The sequence below is a fragment of the Pollachius pollachius genome, assembly GCF_949987615.1.
Source record: "Pollachius pollachius genome assembly, chromosome: 5".
Classification (NCBI taxonomy): Eukaryota; Metazoa; Chordata; class Actinopteri; order Gadiformes; family Gadidae; genus Pollachius; species Pollachius pollachius.
The window spans coordinates 28,314,194-28,341,406 of NC_136938.1; the positions used below are offsets into that span (position 1 = coordinate 28,314,194).

A 27,213-nucleotide genomic window follows, 5' to 3' on the forward strand; every position below is an offset into this window, starting at 1 on the left:
CTCTAGAGGAGATCTGCATGGAGGAATGGGCCAAAATACCAGCAGCAGTGTGTGAAAACCTTGTAAAGACTTGCAGAAAACGTTTGACCTCTGTCATTGCCAACAAAGGGCATGTAACAAAGTATTGAGATGACCTTTTGTTATTGACCAAATACTTATTTTCCACCATAATTTGCAAATAAATTCTTTAAAAATCAGACAATATCATTTTCTAGAATTTATTTTTTCATTTTGTCTCTCATAGCTGAGGTATACCTATGATGAAAATTACAGGCCTCTCTCATCTTTTTAAGTGGGAGAACTTGCACAATTGGTGGCTGACTAAATACTTTTTTGCCCCACTGTATATATATGATACTATACTTATATATATACTTTTTATTATTTTGTTGTAATATACCTGTTGATTTGTTTCTTTGTTGTACTCTTTGATTATTACCCGGAAGCATCCAGAAGCTAAGCGGTGCAGCTAAGGACGAGCCACGTTCTTATTTGAATTTGCAAGTTTTCATATTTAACATTTCTTCAAGCAAGATTGAAGTTTACCTTATTGGCTTACAAGCATATATATATATATATATATATATATATATATATATATATATATATATATATATATATATATATATATATATATACATATATATATATATACATAATATATATTATATATAATATTATATTTATATATATGATACCATGTTTCTACATACTAGAGACTCTAGCAGGTAAACAGAACTGACAAAGTTACATGACGAGATGAAGAGACACACACACACAGACACAGACACACACACACACACACACACACACACACACACACACACACACACACACACACACACACACACAGGTCATCTAGAGCTGAGTGTGTGAGGAGACACCACACACTCTAACATCTTTGGTCCGGGCTAAACCTGCTGCTCCAAGACCAATCCAAGGGAAGATGTTTTCAGTGAAATTGTCTTGATGGGTGTAGATGAGAGTCATGTCTTCAGGGTCGTAGAAGGACACCTCCCCTCCATCATAGTCCAGCTGGACTCTGATCCTCTCTGGAGTCCTCTTTAATGTCAGGGTTTCACCAGTACACTGAGTGTACCTTCCACTGTCATTAGATAAACACCAGTTTCCATTATCTGGTGAAGCATAACACTCTCCTCTCCTGTCCACTGACTCTTTAGCAACACCTATTACCCAGTCAGGATGGTCTCCCACCCTCACCTCCCAGCAGTGTTCCCCTGAGCTGAAGCCCTCAGAACCCAGAACATTAGTGTACTGACTGAACCTCTCTGGGTTGTTAGGAACCTTCTGCTTTACATTGCTACGTCTTATGCTGGTCAGATCATCAGACAGAGAGAGCCAGCTTGCTGCAGTGTTTGGGTCCAGAATAACGGGGCTGAAGGTGGTCCTCTGCCCCATCTTCTCCCAGACTCGGTGGGCCAGGTTTCCCAGGTGTTTGGCCTCGTCCAGCAGCGCTCCAGGAAGCAGCTGGGGATCAGAACCGGAGAGCAGGGTTCTGGCGCTGGTCCCGGAGCACGTGGAAGCGCTGAGGAACGACAGGCCGTCCTTCTGCAGGTCTGCTTCTACAGCCGAGAGACCCTCTGAGAGAGACTGGATCTGCTCCTGAAGGGTCTTCCTCTCCAGGAGGATCCTCTTCCTCTTCTGCTCCTCTTCCTCTCTCAGGGCCTCCACTCTGGCCTCCTCTTCCTCCTTCAGGAACCGGTGAAGCTGTTCAAACTCTGCTCTGATCAACCTCTCGGTCTTCACCCGCTGTTCCTTGAGGTGAGGATCCATGGCCTCATACGTCTTCTCCAGCTCCTGGTGTCTCCTCCTCCTGGCCTGTAGAGCCGTGAGGTCAGGTCTCAGCTGCTGCTTCAGCTCCTGGACTTGTTCTTCTAGAGGAACCACCTTGTGACCCTGGTGGTGAGGGAACTCACACACATGACACACAGCTCTCTGCTCCACCTTACAGAACCACTTGATATCCTTAATGTGCTCAGTGCAGACCACCTGGGCCTCTTCAGAGGGGGCAGACCTCTGGGAGGGGTCAGTGCAGACCACCTGGGCCTCTTCAGAGGGGGCAGACCTCTGTCTTCCAGCAAAGGAGTCAGCGAGCTCCTTGATGGAAAAGTTAACGAATAGATCCTTTGAGGATTTCCTCTTACAGACGGGACAGTTCTTGTTCTTTGCTTGAGCCCAGAAGTCCTGGAGACAGCTGGAACAGAAGCTGTGGAGACAGCTCAGAGACACCGGGTCCTCGAAGATCTCACTGCACACGCTGCAAGTCAGGAAATGTTTGAGAGGAGGGTTTTCTTCAGCCATTTTAGCGGAGGTCTAGACAGAACTCTTTGTTAATAAACTCCAGAGGTGGTCTGTACCCTACAGATTCAGGCGGTCTAGAAAAGAAACATTCATCAGCATAACCCGACAACAATATCTCATCAAACAATAAAGATAGGTTTGTATTAAATACATTGTATCCTCATTAACGCTAGAACAGGCTGCTTTGGCCTTTGCTATACAATCATCTCTTATGAATACTTTCCATCATCGGCAACTAAATGTTATTTTATATGATAATATACCCAAGAATCCTAAAGTAATCTTGTAATATGCGTTCTGTGTTCATATATCCCAGAATATTAAAGTGAGTGTATACACAGTCATCTTCTCTAACTTTATCTAAACTGAATACACATTAACTTGCCCGGAATATGAGGCTATAAATAATACCAATGACATAACTTTACTCACTTTTGGTTCATGTGTGGATCATCGGTCTACCGACGGACTGGAGGTCAAGTGACTGAAACGGTTCTCTTTACTGCAAAAGATCCCTCTGGTCCTTTGAACACTCACCTCAAGTGATTCCTCTTCAACCTAAGGCTTCTCATTCTGAAGAAGACCAACTCCCCGTATCGTCCCAATGACTGAACTCGGATTCCAGGTTAAAAATTAAAAGATCTGAACAGTGGCTGATTACAGGTTAATCATTAACAGATCTAAATGTCAGATTACAGGTTTATCATTAACAGATCTGATCAGTGTCCCCCATGTGGACCTGAAAGAGTTCTCAACGACTTCTTGTGCCCGCCACACTCAAGTTAGGAGGACGCTCTGAGACATTAGGACTCATTTCAGAGTTAGCACGGAAAATAAGAAATAATGTTGACTTCAGGAATACTAAATACTTCAAATGTATCCCAAACATTAGAACCTCCATAAAGACATCCACCCTGGTTTCAACAGCAGTCCTTTACCGTAATTTGGTCATCTCGACACGTTTTCTTTATAGCCCAGACTACATTGATTGATATTAAAAGATTATATTTTCAAACAGAATTCAAAAATCAAACCCATAACACTAAACTTCATGTAAATAAATATCATTAACAGTCCTTTATGATCTTTTATTGACTTATTGTTCTCTGAAGCACAAAGTTCACTCATTACACTGGTCATGTGATGTGTCTGACTCTCTCCCGTCCTATCGTCTGGTTACGCTGAGAAAGTCTGAAGTCCAGAGTATCATTCTGTGGTCGCCCTATGAGTTCTCTGACCCAAAGTAGTGAGTCCCTCAATCATTTACTTTGTGTATTAAAGGATCCTCATTAGCTGGGGGTCCTAGCTGGGGGTCCTAGTCAGGGACCCTAACCCAAAGGGCCCCTAGCCCTAACCGTAACCCTAGCCTTGAAAGTTCCTCATCATGACTAATGGTGCATGTATGATGTATAACAAGTTTCCTACTTTCCTAGTGGAAATGGCAGCTTGTTGAGTATGTTGCACTTCAAAGTCTTGTTATAGCGCCACCTATTGTTAATTCTGGCCCATCCTTTGCATCTCTAACTCATTTTACGAGTTCTACAAGCCTGCTATTTTATACAACTTTTGACCATGTCGTTTTTGAGATATGTCTGGAAAACAATAATAATAATACTAGGGTTGTGCGTTTTTCATAGGACCCCTTACTAGGAAATCATTTATTGTCCCCGAATTTCACTACTGATGATGCAGGTATTATCATAACGGCCACTTCTGTCTACCCTGTAATCATTGAAGATCGGCTCACAACGCACAGGGGCGCCACCTGCAGGCCAGGGGGGGAACCCTATTTTCTCCAAATCGGACTAGTTGCCAGTTCCCGATTTATTGATTTGCTGGAAAATTTGGGAAAAATTTCATCGACCTGTATGTTCCATCATTTTCCAAAACGCGGAGGATGGAAAGTTACTTCCGTACTTACTTACTTGCCATGCATCCGACGCGCCAGCAGACGGCGTTGTGGTACCACAATAAGTGTTCTGGTAAACCAAAAACAGTCGATGTATCAACATTTCATAGTCTACTGACTCTAGCCCTAACCCTGACTTAAATATGACCTTGACCTAACCCTTACCTTACCCTTTTGATATCAGAAGACCACACGTAGGAAGACGTGGTTACCAGTTAATATTGCCTCCACATGTAAAATCCTTTATTACGCAAGCGTAAGCATTAAGCAAATGTGAATGAGGCAACAGAGGAAGAGGCATGTATTGAAGCCTCCACCATCTGTGGATCTCATTGAAACTGAACTCTGCGGTAACATCAAGGTTTTATTCTTTATCAACAGGTCGGTATTCTCAATTTGACGCTTAGACCAGACAAAGGACAGCGTGTTGATTTGGGTTGCATCGGGGATGTCTTGCTGAAGGAGAGTTGAGGATGGAGAGTGGAGAGAGAGGCGAACAATTTGCTTCTCTCCAGAATGAACCAAAAGCCTTCGAGGGCTTCGAAAAGTTCCAGCCCACAAGACTCGGAGTAAGAGATCACGCACGCACGCGAACACACACACACACGCACGCACGCACGCACGCACGCACACAAATGTTGACGTTTACTTGTACTAGGGACGACTTGTGTTTCATGTTTCTGCCCTGTGACGTGTAATGGCTGCAATAAGAATAAGTAATTCCTAGTTATGATTATTGATAATAATGACATTGATTCTGTCGTCCCCCAACAGGCGATTGAAGTGACAATTGGAGTCTTCATGGCACTGACAGCATTTACGTATTTGGCTTACGAAGTCCACTTTGCGATAACAGCAATCCTCTTCTGGGGAATCTTCATCGTAAGTTGCCTTTAGGTGAAGTCTCAATGCATTGTTTCAACCACAGTTGCTCTTTAGTAGCCTATATAATGTGTATGGTTCTATGTAGCCTCACTCTTTAGTAGCCTATATAATGTGTATGGTTCTATGTAGCCTCACTCTTTAATAGCCTATATAATAGTAAAAAGCTTTACCCAATCTGCTTGGATCCTTTATATATTTTTGTATCGTGAAGAAACATTCCTTTGCCCGCTACATCGTAATATATTGGATCATTTTCTTCTCGAAGTATCTGGATTGATGTACAATCTGCACCCAGTGTTGTGATGAGTTTGGTCTCCCAGTGTTGTTTACATTTACATTTAGGGCATTTAGCAGACGCTTTTATCCAAAGCGACTTTCAATAAGTGCATTTGTTACAATAAGTACATTTGTCATAAGAAGTGAAACAATATATCGCTGTCGGTACAGCAAAGATGTTCATAGAACCAAGTGCAAGTATTACAATCGCTAGGCTAACCCATTCCCTGTGTAAAGCAATGATAGCAGCTACTGTAGATGCTACACAATTAAGTACCTTGAATAAGTGCAATGTACAAGTGCCAGGACGTACAACATTCAATGGTGGCTGTGCATTGGTTTCTATGCAGAGTCGAGGTGAACTCGGAACAGGTGAGTTTTGAGTCTTTTGCGGAAGCTGGTGAGCGACTCTGCGATCCTGACATCGGTAGGGAGCTCGTTCCACCACTGAGGTCCCAAAACAGAGAAAAGTTGTGACTTTGCTGATCGACCTTTGCTTGCTCTTAGCGATGGCGGTACCAGACGTCCAGCTGAGGTAGTTGAGCGGAGGGATCGAGCTGGGGTGTGTGGCTTTACTAATGCTTGGAGGTAGGCAGGGGCAGTTCCATCGACTGCCTCGTATGCCAGTACCATCATCTTGAATCTGATGCGAGCTATTACAGGGAGCCAGTGGAGGTCTCGGAAGAGGGGGGTTACATGTGAGAACTTTGGTAGGTTGAACACGAGGCGCGCTGCCGCATTCTGGATGCGCTGCAAGGGTTTAATCGCAGAGGCAGGGACTCCAGCCAGGAGCGAGTTGCAGTAGTCGAGGCGGGAGATGACCAGTGATTGGACTAGAAGCTGAGCTGCTTCCCTTGTGAGGAAGGGCCGGATCCTGCAGATGTTGTAAAGTGCAAATCTGCAGGATCGGGCCACCGCAGTGATGTTTGCGGTGCAGCATAACTGATTGTCCAACACTACACCAAGGTTTTTGGCAGTTGGAGAAGGAGATACAGTGATGTTCTCAACAGTGACGACTAAGTCCATGTGTGGGCAATCTTTCCCTGGTATTAGGAGGAGCTCAGTCTTGTTGAGGTTAAGCCTCAGGTGATGGGCAGTTGTTGTGATGAGTTTGGTCTCCCAGTGTTGTGGTGAGTTTGGTCTCCCAGTGTTGTGGTGAGTTTGGTCTCCCAGTGTTGTGGTGAGTTTGGTGAGAGTGGTGAGTTCAGCAACACTAAGGAGCAGGTCAGGGTTAGTATAGTCTTGTCCTCTTGCCCTATGAAGCCTGCAGGCGTGTGGCTGTAAAGCAGCTCCTGCTAGGAGTGGAGCAGAGCCACACATCCTGATTCACTGCTCAGTACTTCCCGTTTACCAGTGGAACCAAAGAGTTCTGGTGATGTTGTCCCCTACAGTACATCCCTGCTGGGGGTCTGACCATCGCTGCTGACCGGAAACCCACCAGGGCCAAGGTGAGCCAGCAACAATCAGGAAATGACTCTTACTTTCTGTTGTATTCTTGCAGATTCTCATATGGTACGTTCTTCAGCACTGTGTTTGAATGCTCGAGGCCTCGTTGTATTAAATCCTCAGCATTAACTTCATCTTCTTTGGGGGGGTTTAGCTGTAACTGTTGTTCCTGATGGTTTCAGGTGGGCGCTGTGTTGGGGATGAATGTGCTGGTGGCTCTCTCGGCCGTCGCTGGAAGTGTTCTTCATTTCTTTGCTGCTGGAATGTCTAAGTTTGGTCCCTGCTACCCAGGCTGTAAACATATGGTAACTATATGATTTAGTTATTGTGTTTTGCTATGAAATGATATTCTAGTTTTTTGATATTTTTTTAATCTCCATTTAATCCATATTCATTTTCCATTTAAAATATTTTTGTCTGCAGATTCAAATAGATAATATACAATATAATACAATATGCTTTTCTTTATGTTTTGTCAGATAAACATTGAATTTGTCATGCTGGGGGCGTCCATCTTGCTGTTCATCGTCTCCATGCTGGTTGTTGCATCTGCAGTGTCTGCTCTGTGTTCCTCTAGAAAGGCTGATCTGTATTCCTCTAGAAAGATAAGGGACGCATCTGTCAGTTGTTAGTCAATCGATCAACAAGCCAACGGGGAGGAACTGCAGTGGTTGTGTCATTTTGGAAGCAGGTTCTTAAGGTTTGACTCAGAGGTATTGCATTCATTGGGGTAATTTGAACATGAATCACCCTTACATTGTAAATTGAATGAGTGATACAAGCTATGTTTCGTAAGGAGGTGGATCGACAGACTGCCTCTCCAGTATAAAGAAAATCTAACTTTGATGAGCCTCATGTAGCGATGATCTGAGTGAGCCAATAGCCAATAGGAGTCAATAGCAGCACGCAATATGCAAAGCCTTTTTTGCCCAAACGTTTTTGCCTCCGATCGTCACACCGACGCGGTGGAAGCGACTGTTCCTCTACGTTGCCGATGACGCAATGACGCAAAGTCTACGCACAATGCGGATGTAAACACAGCCAGACTCACGTGGAGGACCTGTATACCTCTGACCCTCCCAGTGAATGATGTCAGTGAAGGTGAAGCGGTTCTCCAGCCCCGGGAAGGGGAACGGGCTGCGGGCGGTGAGCGGGATCCCAGCGGGGGGGCGCGTCTGGTCCGCCGCGCCGCTCGCCGCCTGCGTCTCCAACACCCTGACCGGAGAGGTCTGCAGCGGCTGCTTCACACGGTGAGACCTGAGGACTGCTGAGCGGGTCCTGGCGCATGCATGTGAATCACACTGTAGGAAAGGGTCTGTGGGGTCGGGGTCTGTAGGGTCTGTGGGGTCTGGGGTCTGGTCTGTAGGGTCTGGTCTGTGGGGTCTGTAGGGTCTGGTCTCTAGGGTCTGTAGGGTCTGGTCTGTACGGTCTCTAAGGTCTGTAGGGTCTGTGGGGTCTCTAAGGTCTGTAGTGTTTGGTCTGTAAGGCCTGGTCTGTAGGGTCTGCTGTCTCTGTAGGGTCGTAGTGTCTGTGGGGTCTGGTGGGTCTGTGGGGTCGGGGTCTCTAGGGTCTGTAGGGTTTGTGGGGTCTGGTCTGTAGGGTCTGCTGTCCCTGTAGGGTCGTAGTGACTGTGGGGTCTGGTCTGTAGGGTCTGCTGTCCCTGTAGGGTCGTAGTGACTGGTGGGTCTGTAGGTCTGTAGGGCTGGTGAATCTGTCAGTCGCTACACAGAAACTAGTCCCAACGGGAGACGAAATTAATTTGCTCTTGTATTTTTTAAAATCCTCGTTATTTCAGCCCTATCCACCATCTGTACTGCTGTACTACTGTTATCTTAAATATATGCAGTAACTGAAAATTATCGCCTAATCATTGTCAATTTGATAAAAAAAATTGTTCCTCTTCTCTTCACATTTGTGTCATTGTAGGACAAACACAGACTCATAACTTTAATTGTGGGTGTACCCCACTACTCTTATGTCACAGCGCACATGGTCCATGTTCGATGTAACATAAAAAGAGCTGACCCATAATCAGTCTTATTGTTTGACATCGATCATGACGCCTCTGTGAACGGGATGTGTTCCCCCTATCAGCCACCAGATAGCAGCAGAGGACTATCAATATTACGTTGTGATTCTCAAGGCAAGATGAAGGTCTCGCTAAACTACCGAGGCGTCGCTTCACTTTGAAACAATACAGCGTAATTGATGATTCAATGCAAAAAACTCTTCCAAAGTCTTTATTCTGATGACAGATATTAGCGTTCAGTTGGTTTTGTCTAATCGGCCTGCTGTGTATAAGGTCCCGAAAGCTGTTTGTTGTCTCCTCCAATCAGCAGAGCCGATGTGGCCTCTGAACTTTGAGTCCACATCTCTGAGACCACTGGATGGGAAAACGGTTGATAATAATATAATATATAATTTATAACGTTACTTGAAAAAGCATTTGTTTAACAGAGCGTCTCAGGAGTGGATGACTGAAACCAACAGAATGTCTTTGCTAAAAGGCTGCATTCTTGTTGTCATATACATATTTGACAACCACTGTCATACTGGAATAGGAAAGATATGGCACAGGTCCACTGATGATGAACTAGAGAGTACCATTTAGATGAGAGTGAAAACTGCTGCTGAGTTTTACAGCATGACGTCTGACGTCTCCTCACTCTTTTGGAGCAGAAGTACGTCTTCTCCTCTCATAGTGAATATACCCAAAGAGTTGTCTACTAATGACAGAGAGACCGAGGGGAGCGTAGAACCCAGGAGGCGAGAGGAAGAACAAAAGGGTCCCAATGTTATGTAGACTTTAGATTTCTCCAACAAGCACACTCCTCACAATCTGATTAGATTCTAGCTCATAATCACACATGCCCAAACAACTTAACTGGGCCATTCTGTACAAATATTCCGTCTTTTCTCATTCTGAGGAAGTAAAGAAGCAAAGTCGAACAGAACCTCTTGAGTTGATGCGTAAGCAGTTGACCTTAGTGACAGGAAATACTAGATATTATGACAGGAAGGACTTTTACTCTCACTTTCCCCCGACACCCATCCTCCCCTTTCTGCAGGATTCATTAAATCGGGTGTCACACACACACTGCGTCTCCGGGCTCAGCGCAGCCATCGCCCCAATTTACCCGATCCGTGGAAGTCCTGTCAAACCCCTGCTCCACTCCTCCAGAGGAACACCAGCTAATGGCTTTCCCTACAGCAGAGCAGACACACACCAGAACGTATACAAACACATATACCGTATATGTAATGTATTGTGTGTGTGTGTATATATATGTGTGTGTGTATTATGTATGTGCTGTTCTGATGTTTTAATATGATGTGGGCTGGACTCAATTAGAAATATAATGCACGCAATACCCTTAATATACTATGCATTTCATTTAAATCATAATTCAGGAAGGGCGCTGGTTGTTGGAAGGATTGGATGGAAATACTTATCAATATATAATTACATGGATGATAAGAGCAGTTGGTAAGAGCAATCACTTTTTGTTTACTTTGTTAGCTTCAATAACATAAGAGAAGGTAACAGTTCATCTTTTAGTACAACAGTTAGTTGATCTGCTGTGATGGTGAACGAGTTCCATCAGACGTCACATTCAGAGACGTCTGATTGAACGTCACAGCTCTGGTCTGGTGTCACACACACACACACACACACACACACACACACACACACACACACACACACACACACACACACACACACACACACACACACACACACACACACACACACACTGGACCTTATCCATAAGCCAGGGCTGTTCCTTGACATTTATTCAATATTTTGACACACACACAAAAATACCCCCCCCCCCCCCCCACACACACACACACACACACACACATAGACACACACACTATCTTGTTCTTTCTGTTATTGTGTGTGTGTTTGTGTTCCTCTTGTGCGCTCGGTTGTTGTTTTTTTTTGTCAGGCATAGGACAAACATCAGGTTGTGTTTTTGTGCCGTTGAAGGCGTCGTGTTGCGCTGCATGAATATATATTCAGAAGTATTGAGTAAATGTCGCGGCCTCACCTCAGCCCTCATCTGAGCCGTGGGACAGTGTGTTCAGGTGTGTGTGTGTTCAGGTGTGTGTGTGTTCAGGTGTGTGTTCAGGGTGTGTGTTCAGGTGTGTGTGTGTTCAGGTGTGTGTGTGTTCAGGTGTGTGTGTGTTCAGGTGTGTGTGCTCATTGATTTCTAGAAGGAGCTTTTCTGAAAGTCGTTTTGGGGTTGCGTCAGTGTTATGGGGGTGGGGGGGCAGAGATGTGGTTCCAGTCAGACACCCGGAGTCCTGCAGCCTGGCTCACTGCTGGGGGAGGGCCGGGCTCAAGCACACAGTGACACACTGTGATAGAGATGTGTGTGTTGATGTGTGTCTAAAGGAAATGATCATTTGGAGGGGTGGGGGCATCAAAGCTGTGGTTAATTACAGGCCTTGAAGGCTGTTTTGTTAGTAATGACTGACATACACACACACACACACACACACACACACACACACACACACACACACACACACAGGGGATCCAGGAGGATTGTAATTGGCTCAGTAAAACAAACAGCTATTAGAGGTTTCAGACTCAGGGGGCGGAGCAGCGAGGGAGACAGGAAGTGCACCGATAACGAGGATGGACGACAGTATCCCACCACTGAGTGGAGGAACTCATACATTAACGCAAAGACCGCATCCACTAACAATCACCGATAGAGGAATGGAGGATAAGGTCTGACAAAGGAATGGAGACTGGAGACTGATGGACTGTTGTGACGGGAGGAAAGGAAGAACATGCACCCACACGCATGCATAAATAAAGGTGGCTTATACCCACAGAACTGGAATGGTTCTCTCATGGTCTTGTTGAACAACTATAGTGTGTGTTTGTGTGTGTGTGTGTGCCGGGTTTGTGCAGGTATGTCTTCCAGTGTGTGATCGACATGGTGTGGCATTGTTTTTGACAAATTACTTTCTTGTATGTGACACAATTATCTCAGACTCTCATGGTCTTCAGATCTCTCTCTCTCGCTCTCTCTCTCGCTGTCTCTCTCTCACTCTCGCTCACTCTCTCTCGCTCTCTCCTTCGCTGTCTTGCTCTCTGTCTTGCTCTCTCTCTCTCTCACTCTCTCTCTCTCTCTCTCTCTCTCTCTCTCTCTCTCTCTCTCTCTCTCTCTCTCTCTCTCTCTCTCTCTCTGCTCTCTCGCTCTAGATAAATAGTCTAAGAGTTTAATGAGAGTTTTGATTGAGCGTTCCATCAGTGAACTTCCAGTGGGTCTTATCAAAGGATTCAGAGATGATTTGAACGAGGGAAGTTGCCTTTGTCTTTTCTGACAGTCTGTCAACGTGAAAAGTTCACATTTCTGACATGAAGACATTACCTTTGAGGGAAACACATTTACAGGCATAAACAATGCATTTTCCATCATCACAATACATGATACGGATATGGAAATTGAGAATGGATTTTAATTATTTATTTAGTCAGTTTGTTTATTTGATAATTTATACATTAAACCAGTGTTGTCTATGCTGCAGCATTCATGTTTTATTAGGACTATAAAAGAGCAGTCATGGATTGTACTCGTGTTTATATATATATATATATATATATATCCATATTTACCCATTTGTTTTACTTAAAACCACCCTTTCCCCTCGCAGTTCTATTATATTTAAAACATGTTTTGATAAAAAATAAAAATAAAAAGAGTATATGAAATTATTGGAACAGCTTTTAAAATAAAACAAAAAGATGAATACTGTCAAACAGTCATAAATATGTTATTGTGATGCTGCAGCTATTGATTCGCTACGATTTTTATAACCAGAGCGGAGCGTGAAGAACGCAAACAGCTCCGTGGGTCTCTGATCCGTATCGTTTGAGGGATGAGAGACGGAGTCAGGTCTCTTTGAAATCCTTACTCCTGTCCCGGTATTCCCTTTCTCTCTCCTGCTGTCATCAGATGTCTTTAATCACAGGTCTGATCTTCTGTTTGGTGGTTTTCGTCATAGATCCTTCGATCATCTATCCCAGCTCTTTCCCTATTGACTCACCTCAGATGACACCTTTAGTTAATTACCCTCTTGCACCTCTCTCCCTCTCCCCATCCATCCCTCCCTTCCTCTCTTCCCATCCCTCCTTCCCTCGCCCCATCCATCCCTCCTGCCCTCTCTCCCTCCCTCCCTCTCTCTCCTTCCCTCCCTCCCTCCCTCTCTCCCCCTCCCACCCCCCCTCCCTCTCTCCCATCTCTCCCTCCCTCTCTCGCCATCCCTCCCTCCCACCCTCAGATCATTTTGCCTGCATCTGTCACCCTCCAGAGTCCCGCCCCCCTTCCTGCTCCCTCCTCCTGCTGATAGACACCCAGGTGGCTCTGAACATCTGAGACTAGACAGTTTGCAAACCGATGATCTGATGTGGGTTTTAGTTTGAACAGGTTCTGGGTCCCGCCCCTTGGTGCGTCGTCCCCCTTCCTGTCTTCGTCACGATTCAGCCGTTCATGTGTTCATTCAGATCCACGTCCGGAAACCATTTCTACGTCCAAGTTTCCAAATGCTTGCGAAGGTGTGTGTGTGTGTGTGTGTGTGTGTGTGTGTGTGTGTGTGTGTGTGTGTGTGTGTGTGTGTGTGTGTGTGTGTGAGTCACAGAGCTGAGTCGGTTCATAGCAGCCCTCAGCTAACTGTAAGTCACCCCTCTAGCTGCGAGCCCCCCACCGTGGATTAAAGACCTCTAGATGGTCAGCTGGCGAGACGTTTCAGACCAACGGACCGGGTTGGTGTCTCTTAGAGATAATGATGAGCCTTTCTTTCCCTCCTGGAACAGATGTTTGTTGTTGATAGCCCACATGTAAAGGCGATCGGCGTGACGTTTGGCCTTTATTCTCCTGCTCCGCACGGAGTAGCGGCTAGGTGATGTAGCGGCTAGGTGATGTAGCGGCTAGGTTAATGTAGCGGCTAGGTGATGTAGCGGCTAGGTTATGTAGCGGCTAGGTTAATGTAGCGGCTAGGTGATGTAGCGGCTAGGTTAATGTAGCGGCTAGGTGATGTAGCGGCTGGGTGATGTAGCGGCTGGGTGATGTAGCGGCTAGGTGATGTAGCGGCTAGGTGATGTGGCGGCTAGGTGATGTAGCGGCTAGGTGATGTAGCGGCTAGGTGATAAGCTTGTTATTGAGCAGGCTCCTTTTGACACTTCTCCGGAGTTGCATGCTAATTACCCCCCTCCCCCACCCCCATGTAATGGTTTAGTGAAGCAGAAAGTCAAATTGAATCAAAGCGGCTTGATCGAAAAGGGCATGAGCTAGGCTAAATAGCAATGCTAGGCTGTGTAGTGTTTTATAATCCGCAAGGCGTTCAACCTTTTACATTCCCAAGCCTTCCTCACGATACGTTTGGTTATTGGTATGCCCTCACCGTGCACTGTACTGCTCATCTATTATTCATGACACACACACACACACACACACACACACACACACACACACACACACACACACACACACACACACACACACACACTCTATCTTTCACACATATGTACCACTGGCTGCTGTGTGGGAGTGGGCCATAGCTCGGCCTACAAATGAGAAAAAGCAGTGTGGCATGACCAGGCGGTCCGGAGAACAGGACCTCATTAATTATGGAGATACACACACACACACACACACACACACACACACACACACACACACACACACACACACCTTGCGTGGCCAAGCTTGGATCTCTTTTGGGAAATGATTTGCATTCCGTACCGTGCGTGTGCGTGTGCGTGTGCATGTGCGTGTGCGTGTGCACGCTTCCACCAAAGAAGCGCTGCGGCGGCCGGCCTAATTAGGCGTCTGATAGCGTAGTTCACGTCGTGAACACACGCGGTAAACCCCCTCTTTGTCCCGCTTATTAATACACTACTCCCACATAATTGATATTTTTTAATTGGTAGGAATTATGTGCAGGCACATCGTTGAACGGCCGTGCTCGGTCGCTAGCACGAACGCTGTCGTCTCTCCCCACCATACGCCTCCTCCCTCCCCACCTGCTCTCCGCTATCACCTGAGAAACGCTTCAATCTCTCAGCCCCCCCCCCCCCCGTCAGCGACGGGGCGGCGCGGTGTGTTGTGGCTCCTGGGCGCTGCGACTGTCAACACGTCTGCAGTCTGCTGCCAGTTCGGTTCTGTTCCTGTAATAAAACACTTGGTGGGGCCGTCAGAAGAAGAGCGGCAAATCAAATCAAAGAGCCGCTTGTCTGGCTTTTGTTGTCACAAAGTTTCACCTCAAAGACTCAAAGTTGGCTCGGAGCAGTGAACACAATCTATTGAGTGTTTGAAACCAATTCCCTCGAGCAGTTATTTAGTGTGTTCAACTTGACCGCCAAATCCGCGTGATGTGGGTCCCAGTGTCACGTCACACATGCCGCTGAAACGCTGTCCTTAGAAACGGGAAATCAAGTGGATGCGTCGTTCAACGATGACGCTACTTCAGGGACCCATACTTCAGTATGTTTGACAAACTATTACTGCATTAGTATTATTGCAGCAAAAAAAAAAAAAAAACTGTTAATCATCAGCAAACGGCCAATTCTACAAATGATCAGAGCCCTCTTACGTGAAGATAGATTGACGGCCCTACAGGTAAGGAAGACCGAGCGAGGCCACAGCAGCAGCAGCTCCGTGCTGTAATCCATCCAGAGTAACGAGCCTCCGAAGGCCCAGAGGCAGACGGCCGCCCCCAGCCAATGAGAGCAGGGCCAGCGGCCAGCGCTGGGGGGACTGCATAAATACATGTTGAGCAGGTCCTGCTAGCCCCCCCCCATAGAACTGCTGATGCTGTGCAGACTGGGGCCGTGTTTACATTGCAGCGCTGCTATCTGCGAGGCGAGGGTCTGGTGGGGTCAGCGTCATCGTCCCGGTGACGGCAGCAGCACGCTCTCTGTATGTTTCCATGAGCCGGGCTCCCCGGACCGGACGTCATGCGTCTCCCGCTCGGCTCCGCACTGACTGAACAGGGCGCTGCAGAACACACACATGTAGCACGCACACACACACACACACACACACACACACACACACACACACACACACACACACACACACACACACACACACACACACACACACACACACACACACACACACACACACACACACACACACACACACACACACACACACACACACAAAGCACGCACGCACACACGCACAGGCATGTCGGGCCACACTGGCAGCGTACACAGAAGGAAGCGTGTGAGTGAAGCCATGAATAACACAGCACCCTTCAACCGGCCCGCAAGTGAGTGATGGGGGGGGCGGGATTAAGAAAGGAGCTATAGCTGTGTGTGTGTGTGTGTGTGTGTGTGTGTGTGTCCGTGTGGACGGGGACAGCCGAGGACTGTGTGTGGTGGACGAGGACGATGAGTGTCTGGGGTCAGCCCCCCCATACAGCCCCCTGCTAAGACCAGTCCTTCTGCAGGCCCAGTGGAAGCTGCACCAGTGTACCAGGACGGCAGTGACAGACAGCAGCAATGATAGTGTCTGGACAGACGGCTGGGCCCAGACGGGCTGCTAGGGGGACATGGAGCTGAGGGGACTGTCCTCCGGCAGGGGGGCTGAGGAGGAGAGGCCGGCTCCCTGGCCGTGGTCGTACTGGGGCGGGGGGGGCTCTCCGTGGTTAAGCTAAACGTTCATGTTCAGGGTGATAAGCCAGAGACCAACGTCTTCAGGGTCTACCTAGCTCTGGTTCATAATGTACACAGTGTGTGTTATTAGTAATCTGTCTGTAACCTGCCCTACAGTCTTATGGTTCCTCCACTTCTCGCTGTCATGTTTCAAACTGATTAGATGGATGCTTATGTACTGTGTAGCTGTGTAAACATGGGTGGTCTCTCTCTCTCTCTCTCTCTCTCTCTCCCTCTATCTCTCTCTCTCTCTCTCTCTCTCTCTCTCTCTCTCTCTCTCTCTCTCTCTCTCTCTCTCTCTCTCTCTCTCTCTCTCTCTCTCTCTCTATGGGCTAATATAAACCCGAACCACAGGAGCTATGTCTCAACTCACAACACGTCAATTATATTGCCTTATGAGGACTACAGTGATGGTGTGTGTGTGTGTGTGTGTGTGTGTGTGTGTGTGTGTGTGTGTGTGTGTGTGTGTGTGTGTGTGTGTGTGTGTGTGTGTGCTCATGCTTGTGTGTTGCCGTGTGCACGTTCCTCTCTGTGCACGTGGTTGGTTGACCCGGTTCCCATGGCTGCGGCTGTCGGCAGCAGGCGGGCAGTAATGGCCTGTCTGACTGGTTATAGCCTGTCTGCCTGGTTATAGTCTGTCTGCCTGGTTATAGTCTGTCTGACTGGTTATAGTCTGTCTGCCTGGTTATAGTCTGGCTACCTGGTTATAGTCTGGCTGCCTGGTTATGGCCTGTCTGCCTGGTTATAGTCTGGCTGCCTGGTTATGGCCTGTCTGCCTGGTTAAAGCCTGTCTGCCTGGTTAAAGCCTGTCTGCCTGCCTTTACTCATTACAGACTCGTTCATACCTCAACACATTGTGTGTTGTGTCGTTCATACCTCAGCACATTGTGTGTTGTGTCGTTCATACCTCAACACACACACTGTGTGTTGTGTCGGTCAGACACCCCCCAGGGGGGCGGGGCCGATGTCTGGTATGACTCTTTGATCCGGTGTTCTGTGGTTCAGGCAGAACACGACTCCACAGTAAGAACAGAAAAAAGTTCTGCAGTAAGACGTTTGTATCGAGAGAGGCGGAGCTAACGACGTAGAACTACGGCGGTGTTTGCTCTGGATCAGCAAAGCAAATGTAAATGACCCAGACCAGCTCTCCCTCGTGAACCAGTTCACCAATTAGTCTCTAAAGCACGGCCCTCCCTGATCCCAGTCCAGGGGGGGATGCGTCTGTGGTTTTTAATGCGCTCGCAAAGAAACCAGTTTTGTCGAGCTAACAAATGGGTTTAATATCTTCCTCCTTGCATCAAATCAGTTCCATAAGTCACCTTCGTTCTTGTCTTTTATTCGAATCTTCTCCTCCTTGTGTTTCCCTCCAGCCGTGCGTCGTTGCGGAGGTGTTCCCAGTGTCAGACCGCTCGCTACTGCAATGCGTCCTGCCAGGTACCGGGTTCGAGTCTGCACAAGCTTTTCATATTCACAATGGTTTCATAGCACTGCCCCCATCCTTATTAGTGTGCGTGTGTGTGTGTGTGTGTGTGTGTGTGTGTGTGTGTGTCCAGCGGCGGGCGTGGTCCGTCCATAAGAGAGAGTGTGTGTGTCTCCGGGACCTCTTGCCGAGGGCCCCGACCGACTCGGTTCGTCTGGCAGCCAGGATCCTCTTCACCCCCACGGTACGGTACTGTGATCCATCCCCTCTATATGTACTGTGATCCGTCCCCTCTATAGGTACTGTGATCCATCCCCTCTATAGGTACTGTGATCCATCCCCTCTATAGGTACTGTGATCCATCCCCTCTATAGGTACTGTGATCCATCCCCTCTATAGGTACTGTGATCCATCCCCTCTATAGGTACTGTGATCCCCCCCCTCTATAGGGACTGTGATCCATCCCCTCTATAGGTACTGTGATCCATACCCTCTATAGGGACTGTGATCCATCCCCTCTATAGGTACTCTGATCCATCCCCTCTATAGGTACTGTGATCCATCCCCTCTATAGGCACTCTGATCCATCCCCTCTATAGGTACTGTGATAATAATTTAAAAAGAAAAAAAAATTCCCAATGTTTCTGCGGGCCGCCATTGGCCCCGGGCCGCACTTTGAGAACCAATGCTCTACAGGTACTTCATAACGCTCTGAAGAATGTACAAATCACTAAGAGCTTGTCAGTGATGCCTGTGATGTAGTACGTTAAGTCTCCCACTCAACTGAACGAGGATGAAGAATAAGGTTGTTATACATTTATTTCTAGTTGAATTCATCGTCAAAGCAGAGCGAGGAGCTGTACCCCCTGGAAGAACACGAGTCACGTAAGACCCCTTCTTTCGTTTACAAACCTCCTTCTTCCTTTAGAAAGTGCTTGTTGATGTGTGTGTGTCTGTGTGTGTCTGTGTATGTATATATATGTAACCCAAGCGTTACTCCCAGCTGGGGTTCATAATGGTTAACGTCTTCTTAAGAGCCAGAGCCCGGACGTTGGGTTCTGTCGCCCTAAACACACCTGTCTGCCCCCTCAGACCTGGCCTCCATGTCTGAGCAGAAGAGGCGGGGCCTGTCCCAGCTGGCGGACATGTTGCAGATCTACCTGCAGCCTGAGGTCCCGGACCTCATGGAGGAAATGACATCACTCCCACCATCCTGCCAAGACCCCCCTCAGCCTCCTCGCAAAGGTGTGCTTAACCACACGCACGCACACGCACACACACACACACACACAATGGACAGACGTTTATGGCTTTTTGCGTCGCCCAGTGTGTGAAGGTAACATAACATATGTCTCAGATCCTTTCTGCTGTGTGTGTGTGTGTGTTTGTGTGTGTGTGTGTGTGTGTTTGTGTGTGCGTGCATTCAACTCTTAAAAGACACCAGGTGCTTGCATGTCAATCGAAAACCACAGACTAATTATCTGTTTGTTAACATGAGCCACTCTTCCCCTCGCTCTCTCACGCTCCCCTGGTATTTAATGGGACGCCTAGTGCGTGTGTGTGTGTGTGTGTGTGTGTGTGTCAGTGAGGAGGTGTTTTGTGTAGGCTGGCCGGTGGATTAGGGGGGGTCGTACTAATTGAGAGCATCCCTGCCTTCAGTTAGCTGAGAACGGCACCATGGGAACACAAAGTTTAAACAAGCTCCAGACTCCAAACTCTAGTGGTGGTTATTCACTGAGCACTGAGATTGTGACAGTGTGTGTATCCCCACAGTCCATTATGTCTGTGCCACTATTATAGCAGTATTTTTATTATCCTGCTTGTCATACATGGAGTATTCATCAATTGGACTTTTAAAGACGTCAACACAAGCAAATGATTTATGCAAAAAAACTCACGCAATGGCTAACAGATGAGATTTTGTAATATTATTATTCATTTTCTCAATGTGTGACACACACGCACACACTCTTGTATGTCCTGATCATTATATATAAAACTTGATTGTATCACCTTTAAAGAATAAAGTGTGCATACATTTACAGTCCTGTATACCGTGTGTGTGTGTGTGTGTGTGTGTGTGTGTGTGTGTACTACTGTGCTTGTTGGAGTCACCAGCGTACACAGCTTTTTAAATTGGGTTTGAGGTCTCAGATGGAATCTCGTCCGCTGCCTGGAGAGACACCGAGAATACTGACGGGATTCAAGAGAGTAGGGAGGGGAAGAGGATGAACGGGGAAGGGAGGCAGATGACATGGCAGCAATTATATATAGTTATTACACGGGTCTTCTCAATGCCGTGGAACGCTCCGTTCACTTGCATGGGACCTTCACAACTTCCGGCGGTGAATTATATTTGATAATTCACTGTTGCAAGTATAATTGACCGCTGTCAAGGAAAGTGGATTTTTTGCCGTCTTTCGTATCACTCCGTACATAATGTACAGAACGTCGCCGGTCATTATCGAAAACAAGCCCCTTCAGGGCGAACAGGACCCCTCTGCTTCGTGTCGGTGTCCTGTTCACCCTGTCGGGGCTTATTTTACCGATAATGACCGGCGTTCTGTACATTATCCCTTATATATACTATATACAGTCAAAAGATCAGATCATGATATTGAATGTCCTGACGTTCTGTATGTTCGTGTGTCAACGTTTATCTGTGTGTGTCCACACGCCCTCCCACCGGGAGCCAAGGTCATCCCAGATCTGAGACTGAAAACACAATCAGTGATGACCTCTGTGGGTCTCTGAGGTCGCTGGCCACATCCTTCCAGAAAGCGAAAAGTAAACGGCTCATCTGAGGCCTTTCACCCTCAGGCTGCTACAACGTGTTCTTCTGAACCTTTGGATCGATCACACGCGCACGCACGCACGCACGCACGTGCACACACACAGACACACACAAACTTGTCCAATAAAGAACAAGGCAGGGGTTGGTTAGAATTCTGTAGGTTGGTTTCTGAGCTGATATCTTTGCTGCTGTCCGACACTTTTCATATCAAGGCAAACACTCCCGAATCATAACACGTGTTCTTGTGATAAGATCTTAGTTGTAAGAGATGAGATGGGATTAGTAAGCAGCAGTCTAGGTTGACGATAAACAAGTCGTGGACCTGGAAATATTTGCATAATGATTTGTTGGTGGAGGGATTTAAAACTGGTTTAGCTGATAATAAACAGTATTTTAAGTCAATCTTATTCATGAAGTGAATGCATTAATACGGAGAGTCAACAGGGGGCACTGTTCACACACACACCCCACCGACGGGGACTGTATCTTCTATATTTTCCTGATTCCAATGATGTTTTTTAGGACCTCAATCGCCGCTCCGAGCCCTCTGTGGTCGTCTCTCCTGACCCCGGCCGTGTCCACATCTCCTCCTGCATCTCCTCTAACATCTCAATGATTATCTCCCCCCTCCCTCCCTCCCACATCTCTGGAGGGGTCCTCCACCTCTCTCCTCTGCACCCACGTTGTTGGCCTCTTCATTCTCCTCCACCTGCCCCGCCCCTTACTCCGCCCCTTACTCCGCCCCTGGCTCCGTCTCCATCTCTGATAACTGAAGTCCGCTTACACATGATGTCTTTATTAAGACCTCTGGCAGGGCTACATGAAATAGGAAATAACTGTGTGTGTGTGTTTGTGTGTGTGTGTCTGTCTGTGTTGTGTGTGTGTGTGTGTGTGTGTGTGTGTGTGTGTGTGTGTGTGTGTGTGCGAGTGCGTGTGTGTGTGCGAGCAAAGGGTAGTGGTCCTGGTGTTTTACATTAATGATGTGTGCAATACTAGTAAACCATTCTAAATAACAACACACACACACACACATTAAATATATATATCCACGCACCGTAGCCGTGCAGTGATGCCCGAGCCTCATTAGGCCTAATGCCCCCTGGAGGGGCTCCGGGGGGCTGTTTGTACGGCCGGCTACGTGTGGACGTGTACGCTGCTCAGCGTGAGCTAGTGACAGAACCGCGGTGCTGTGAGCGGGCTCGCCGTGTGTGTGTGTGCGACCAGGCTGCCGTGGTGCAATACGCAGTGACAGATGAGATCTGTCCACGCTACGTTTTATTGCCTCCCCTCGGGCACTTCCTCCCTCTCTCTCTCTCTCTCTCTCCCTCTCTCTCTCTCCCTCCCTCTCTCCCTCTCTCCCTCTCTCTCTCTCTCTCTCCCTCTCTCTCTCTCCCTCCCTCTCTCCCTCTCCCTCTCTCTCTCTCTCCCTCTCTCTCTCTCTCCCTCTCTCTCCCTCTCTCTCTGGAGAGGCTGGTGGTTGTGTGTATGTGATCTGTGCGTATGTGATGATAAGGTGGCGGTGCGTCTGGTCTGTTTGGGGGGGTGTTAGTGGGTTCCTACTTGCATGCTACTGGTGTGTGAGAACTTATTGTTATGCTGAATGGGTCCTCGCTGCAGAGACCATTTCACACATGCTTTCCCCTCACACGATTTCTCACAGGTTTCCTTTATTGTAACCTCCGCATTATCCCATAAAGCGTGCACACACACACACACACACACACACACACACACGCATGCACGCGCGCGCACACACTCACACACAGATCCCTTGCCTTTCTCTTATTTTACTCGTTTCTTTTTTCCACCTGTTCATTCATTCACTCACTCTCGTGTGTCGTTTCCACCGTCACTGTGTTCCCTCCTGTTCTCTCCCTCTATTCTCTCCATCCACTGATCCTCTTAAATGACCTGTGCTCACAAAACACCTTCCAGCCATCGCACAGCTTCATTTTCTTTGATTATTTGTGGTGCAACATCTGCAGAAACAGACCTATAAGAGCGACTATGAACCATGTTGTTTTTTACCTTCCTGGCCATAGCGTCCATTAAACTGCATGTCTGGGTGTATTAGGGTAACCGTAGAGAGAGCCGCCATGTTGCAGAGGTAGCGAGGGGCTGTTAGGCACAGATTGGTCGTAATGCGTTACATAGCGCTGCCAGGCATGTTGGTCGTATTCAAATCAACACTGGGTAAAGTTCACCCTGGTTCAACTCTACAAAGCCTTTTTGTTGGTTAAATGGTCATTTTTATACTGCATTGTTTTGAAATATCTTGAAGAAAAAACCTGGATTTGTGTTTATGCTTGCATGTGTCTCCTACACCAAAGTCTGTAGATGGCCAGAGGTCTAACCCTACCCAAATGCTGCGCGTGTTCTGTAAAGTATATTATTAAGGGGTTAAAGGAAGGGACAGTCAGGCTTGAGAGAGAACACAGACACTTGGAGAGGGAGACAGGGACTTCTGCCTGAGTCGCTGGGTTCTGCCTGCCTGGCTCTATGGGCTGCAGTCGCCAGACTCTAGTTAAACCAGGAAGAGCGAAATACTGCCGGGAGACAGAAGGGTGTGAATTGATCACCGAAGAGAAAAAGCTAATTGTGCGAGTATGATAGAAGAGAAAATATTGGGAATGAAATATTGATGGAATGTAGGATAATCTATATGAAGAATCTATGCAGTCGCTGAACATACAGAACATTATTGGTAATTTAATAATGTGAGAAGCAAGGAAACTGCCAATGGAGAAACATTGACACTAGATATATATTACTTTGACCCACGGAGGGGGATGATTTATCTCTCACACACACCGTTTAAACCCTTGTCATGAACTGCTATGGTTGCTTCTGCTGCAAAAGCTAAATTAGGAGCGGTGTAGGTGTAATTATTTGTGTATATGCGTCTATAATAGGGTTTTGTGTATATGGTAATGTTGCTGTGTGCATGATTACAAGCGTGCACATGCATGCATTCCCTGAGTTGTGGTAGATTTGTCTCGTGCGTAGGTGTGATCGTTCTCTCACGTCTCAGCGACGACCCATCTGCTTAGCGGTGAGGCTAGCAGCGCAAAGTTTGTTCTCTGCAAGTTACTGTTTGAAGGGAGGAGGAATACTGCTGAAGTCTTGGTGACTCTGCTGTCTGTCGTCTGCATGGAGGGAGGCGGGGGGCTGCTGATGTCAAACAGCAGTTAGAAGGATGGTTTGTGGAGTGTCTGGGGAATGGAGAAGTGTATTTGGTGAACACAAAACATAGGGAGATGGGTTGTTTGTGTGTGTGTGTGTGTGTGTGTGTGTGTTTGCGTTCGTCTGTGTTTAATCTGTGTTGTGCATGTGCATGGTGGGTGCATTTGTGTTTAGGAGTGGAAGTCATTCCTTAATGTGTATCATTATATCTCCTCTCTGGAGGACAGCACAGACGTAGAGGACGTGTTGCTGGAGGACATTAAGGAGGAACTCTAAAGAACGAGTGGGGCTTCAGAAGACATCGAGAGGGCTGGAACAAACAAAGGCAATGCTCTCTCTCTCTCTCTCTCTCTCTCTCTCTCTCTCTCTCTCTCTCTCTCTCTGATGCTCTCTTTGGGGTGCACACTCTGAAACAGCTCATTCAGCTATTGTCCTTCCCTCATAGTCTTTGGAACTTGGAGATTGTAAAGTCCCATCTCTTTGTGTTTACTTTATCTCTTATTGTTTCAACTACATCTGATATTGAAGATTGATGATGATTGAAATTTTAACACTCATGTGAACAAGTGACACAAACAAATGTCCTTCTGTCATTCCAGGCTATGATGTCATTTTGAATGGATGAACTTAAGTCTTTGGCTATGAAGTTAAAAAGAGAGGGAGAGCAGGATAGAGTGAGCCTCTTCATCGTCTGGGTTCAGGTCTCTGGCTTGTTGTCTGTCAGTTGGCTCTGCTCGTGACCGCCTTATGGAACAGCTTCTTGGCTCCGGGGTTACAGATGTTACAAGAAGAAGTTACTTCTTCTTCTTCTTCTCTTTTCAGTCCCTCCAGAAAAATGCGGCGTTTTTTTGTGATTGTTGCGGCACGTTTTCTTAAAAAATGCGATGAAATATGCGGCATATTTATGCAATTTAATGAGATGAAATTGCGGGAACTTGCGAAAAAATGCGGGAACTTGCGAAAAATGCAGCTTTTCGATGACGTTCGCGTCGCGTAATTACGTCACTTCATAACGTTCCCATGGCAACAGGGGGAAATGGCTGCTCTTGTGTGAAGTAAACGCAACATTTTTCAACTTTCTGCTACGATCTATGGGACTTTTTTGCTACGAAAATGCGGGGATTATGAAATCATGCAAGCCCCACATATTTTGCGCGGAAATCGGCAATTTATGCGGTGAAAGTGCGGCATATTTGAAAAAATGCGGCCCCGCATGAATATGCAGACTTTGGCTGATTATGCGTTGAATTATGCGATCGCATAATCACGTTTTTCTGAAGGGACTGTCTTTTGTCCCTTCTCTCCTCTTCAGCGGATCCAACAGTTAACCTGATGACAGTCGGCTGGTGGCAGAAGGAGGAGCGACCGGAGAGTAATGAAACACTGATGGCATAATCGTGTGTGTGTGTGTGTGTGTGTGTGTGTGTGTGTGTGTGTGTGTGTGTGTGTGTGTGTGTGTGTGTCGGGGGGGGGGGGGGGGGGGGGGGGGGGGGGGGCGGGTGTGTTTGGGGGTGTATGTGCGTGTGCGTGCCTTGATAGCAGGGTTTAGATTCCTGGCCGTTCGGACTTGTGGTGTCTAAGGACCTCGTAGGAGGTGAACCACGCCACAACCCCAGGGGATCAGTGTCGCCCCAAGTGTCCTCCATGTGTCGGGGACGCGGGAGAGACGCCGGCGCTGGGTCGGTCCGAGGGCTGCACGTCGGCTTACCCCTCGTACCTCCCACGTTTGGAGTCAGTCTGATTCTTGCAGCGGTCCACGCCCACTAAATCGTCCTGGCACTTAATGTACGCACTTATTGTCTGTTGTACTTCCTGTCACTTAAAAATAGTACCCAGCATTGTGTAGCGTCTTATCCCAGCTATCTCTGTTGTGTACGGGGAATGGGTTAACCTAGTGATGGTTAGTGCTTGGCACTTGGTTCTATGAACGTCCTTACTGTACCGACAGAGATATATTGTTGTTTCTCTTTCTTCTGACAAATGGACTTATTGTACGTTGTATGTCGAATTTGGATAAAAGCGTCTGCTAAACGCCCTGAATGTAACTGTAACCACAGCCTGCTTCTCGTGTTCACTAGCAGCACTAGATCTGTGCCTGAGCAGTATGTGTGCGTGTGTATCTCCAGTGCTTTGTTCTGGGTCCAGCCGGTCGTCTCTGGTCCTCGACCACGCGGCCCTGCTCAGCTCAGGGACGCTTCAGGACAGACCTGGGTCTGGTGGCTCTGGTTTAGTCCGGTTTTAGTTTAGTGTTCTGATGGTTTCTGGTTTAGGTATGTCACTAATAAACGCTGCAGTGTATGTATTCAAGTGAACGGTAATACTTTGCAGATTAAAAGGTGGAGAAATGTGTTACATCGTGACAACATTTGGTTTGCTTTTTGTAAGGGTTTGTCCTATTTGTGGACTTGGCTGACTTTCTAAAGCGGCCGTTGTTTTCCGGGCTTGTCTTCCCAGCTCGGTTCCAGCTCAGTGTCCTTGTTCTTTGTTTCTTGTGCTTTTCTGTCTCTGCTCTTCATCAAGTAAAGCAGGAGAGCAAAAATAAACCTTTAAAAAAACCAACCTTTGAAATGGGTCTCGATTCTGGGCCGATCTCAGGGCCTTGTAGTCATTAAAACACAACTTGCATTGTCCATGTTTATTTCTGCTCCCCTCAAACGCTGTGTGTCTATCGCTCTCTCACCTCCCTGTCTGCTCTTCTCTTCTCAAACTATCCAAGGCCAGAGAGTTGGTAATTGAAAGCCAGCCCTGAGCTGAGCCAAGCCCGGCAGTCTGTGTGGTCTGCTAACTCACTGTCTCTCTGCTCAGTGGATGTAATCTCTGAATTGAGTCCCAATAAATAAAAAGTGAAACGTTTTCTGAACCTCATTAAATTTAGTTCCCCGGATCACTGTTTAAATTGGTGTGTGTGTGTGTGTGTGTGTGTGGGGGGGGGGGGGGGAAGGGGCCAATTCAGATAATTGCTCTCGGAGGTTGTGGTTCTTAATTTATGTGTGTCCACACTGTGCTTCCCCTACTTAACTACAGTAGCTCACTGTCTGTGTGTGTGTGTGTGTGTGGTGTGTGTGTGGGGTCCTTTCCTATATGTAAAAACAATGATTACTGTAAGGAAGTTTACGTACTAACATTTTAACGTGAGCAATTTATAACATGCTATTCAGTTCATATGAATTTTTACATGGAATGGAATAACAGGATCCGGATGATCAGAACATCTTACAGATCTATTTTAATACTACTCAAAGAAGCATCCAATTGGTAGAAATCCCTCTCCAAAGTGACTTTAGCAAAGGGCAAAG

At 47.1% G+C, this 27,213-nt stretch overlaps 1 protein-coding gene and 1 pseudogene across 2 annotated transcripts in view; one reads left to right on the forward strand and one right to left on the reverse strand.

The window, feature by feature from the left end:
• Positions 1–858: 858 nt before the first annotated feature.
• Positions 859–2,322, reverse strand: LOC307076159 (E3 ubiquitin-protein ligase TRIM35-like; the record flags this gene model as incomplete). The annotated part of the gene is made up of 1 exon (XM_079737044.1): positions 859–2,322. The coding sequence occupies one exon, from the start codon at positions 2,320–2,322 to the stop codon at positions 859–861; it is 1,464 nt and encodes a 487-aa protein (XP_079593170.1).
• Positions 2,323–7,869: 5,547 nt separating this feature from the next.
• The window catches only part of LOC307076160 (histone-lysine N-methyltransferase SMYD3-like), a 22,114-nt pseudogene continuing 2,770 nt past the window's right edge, over positions 7,870–27,213 (forward strand). The window contains exons 1-5 of the transcript XR_013812804.1: positions 7,870–8,088; positions 17,891–17,954; positions 18,074–18,184; positions 18,768–18,825; positions 19,033–19,185. The product of XR_013812804.1 is annotated as a histone-lysine N-methyltransferase SMYD3-like (transcript). The remainder of the gene's footprint in view (positions 8,089–17,890; positions 17,955–18,073; positions 18,185–18,767; positions 18,826–19,032; positions 19,186–27,213) is intronic.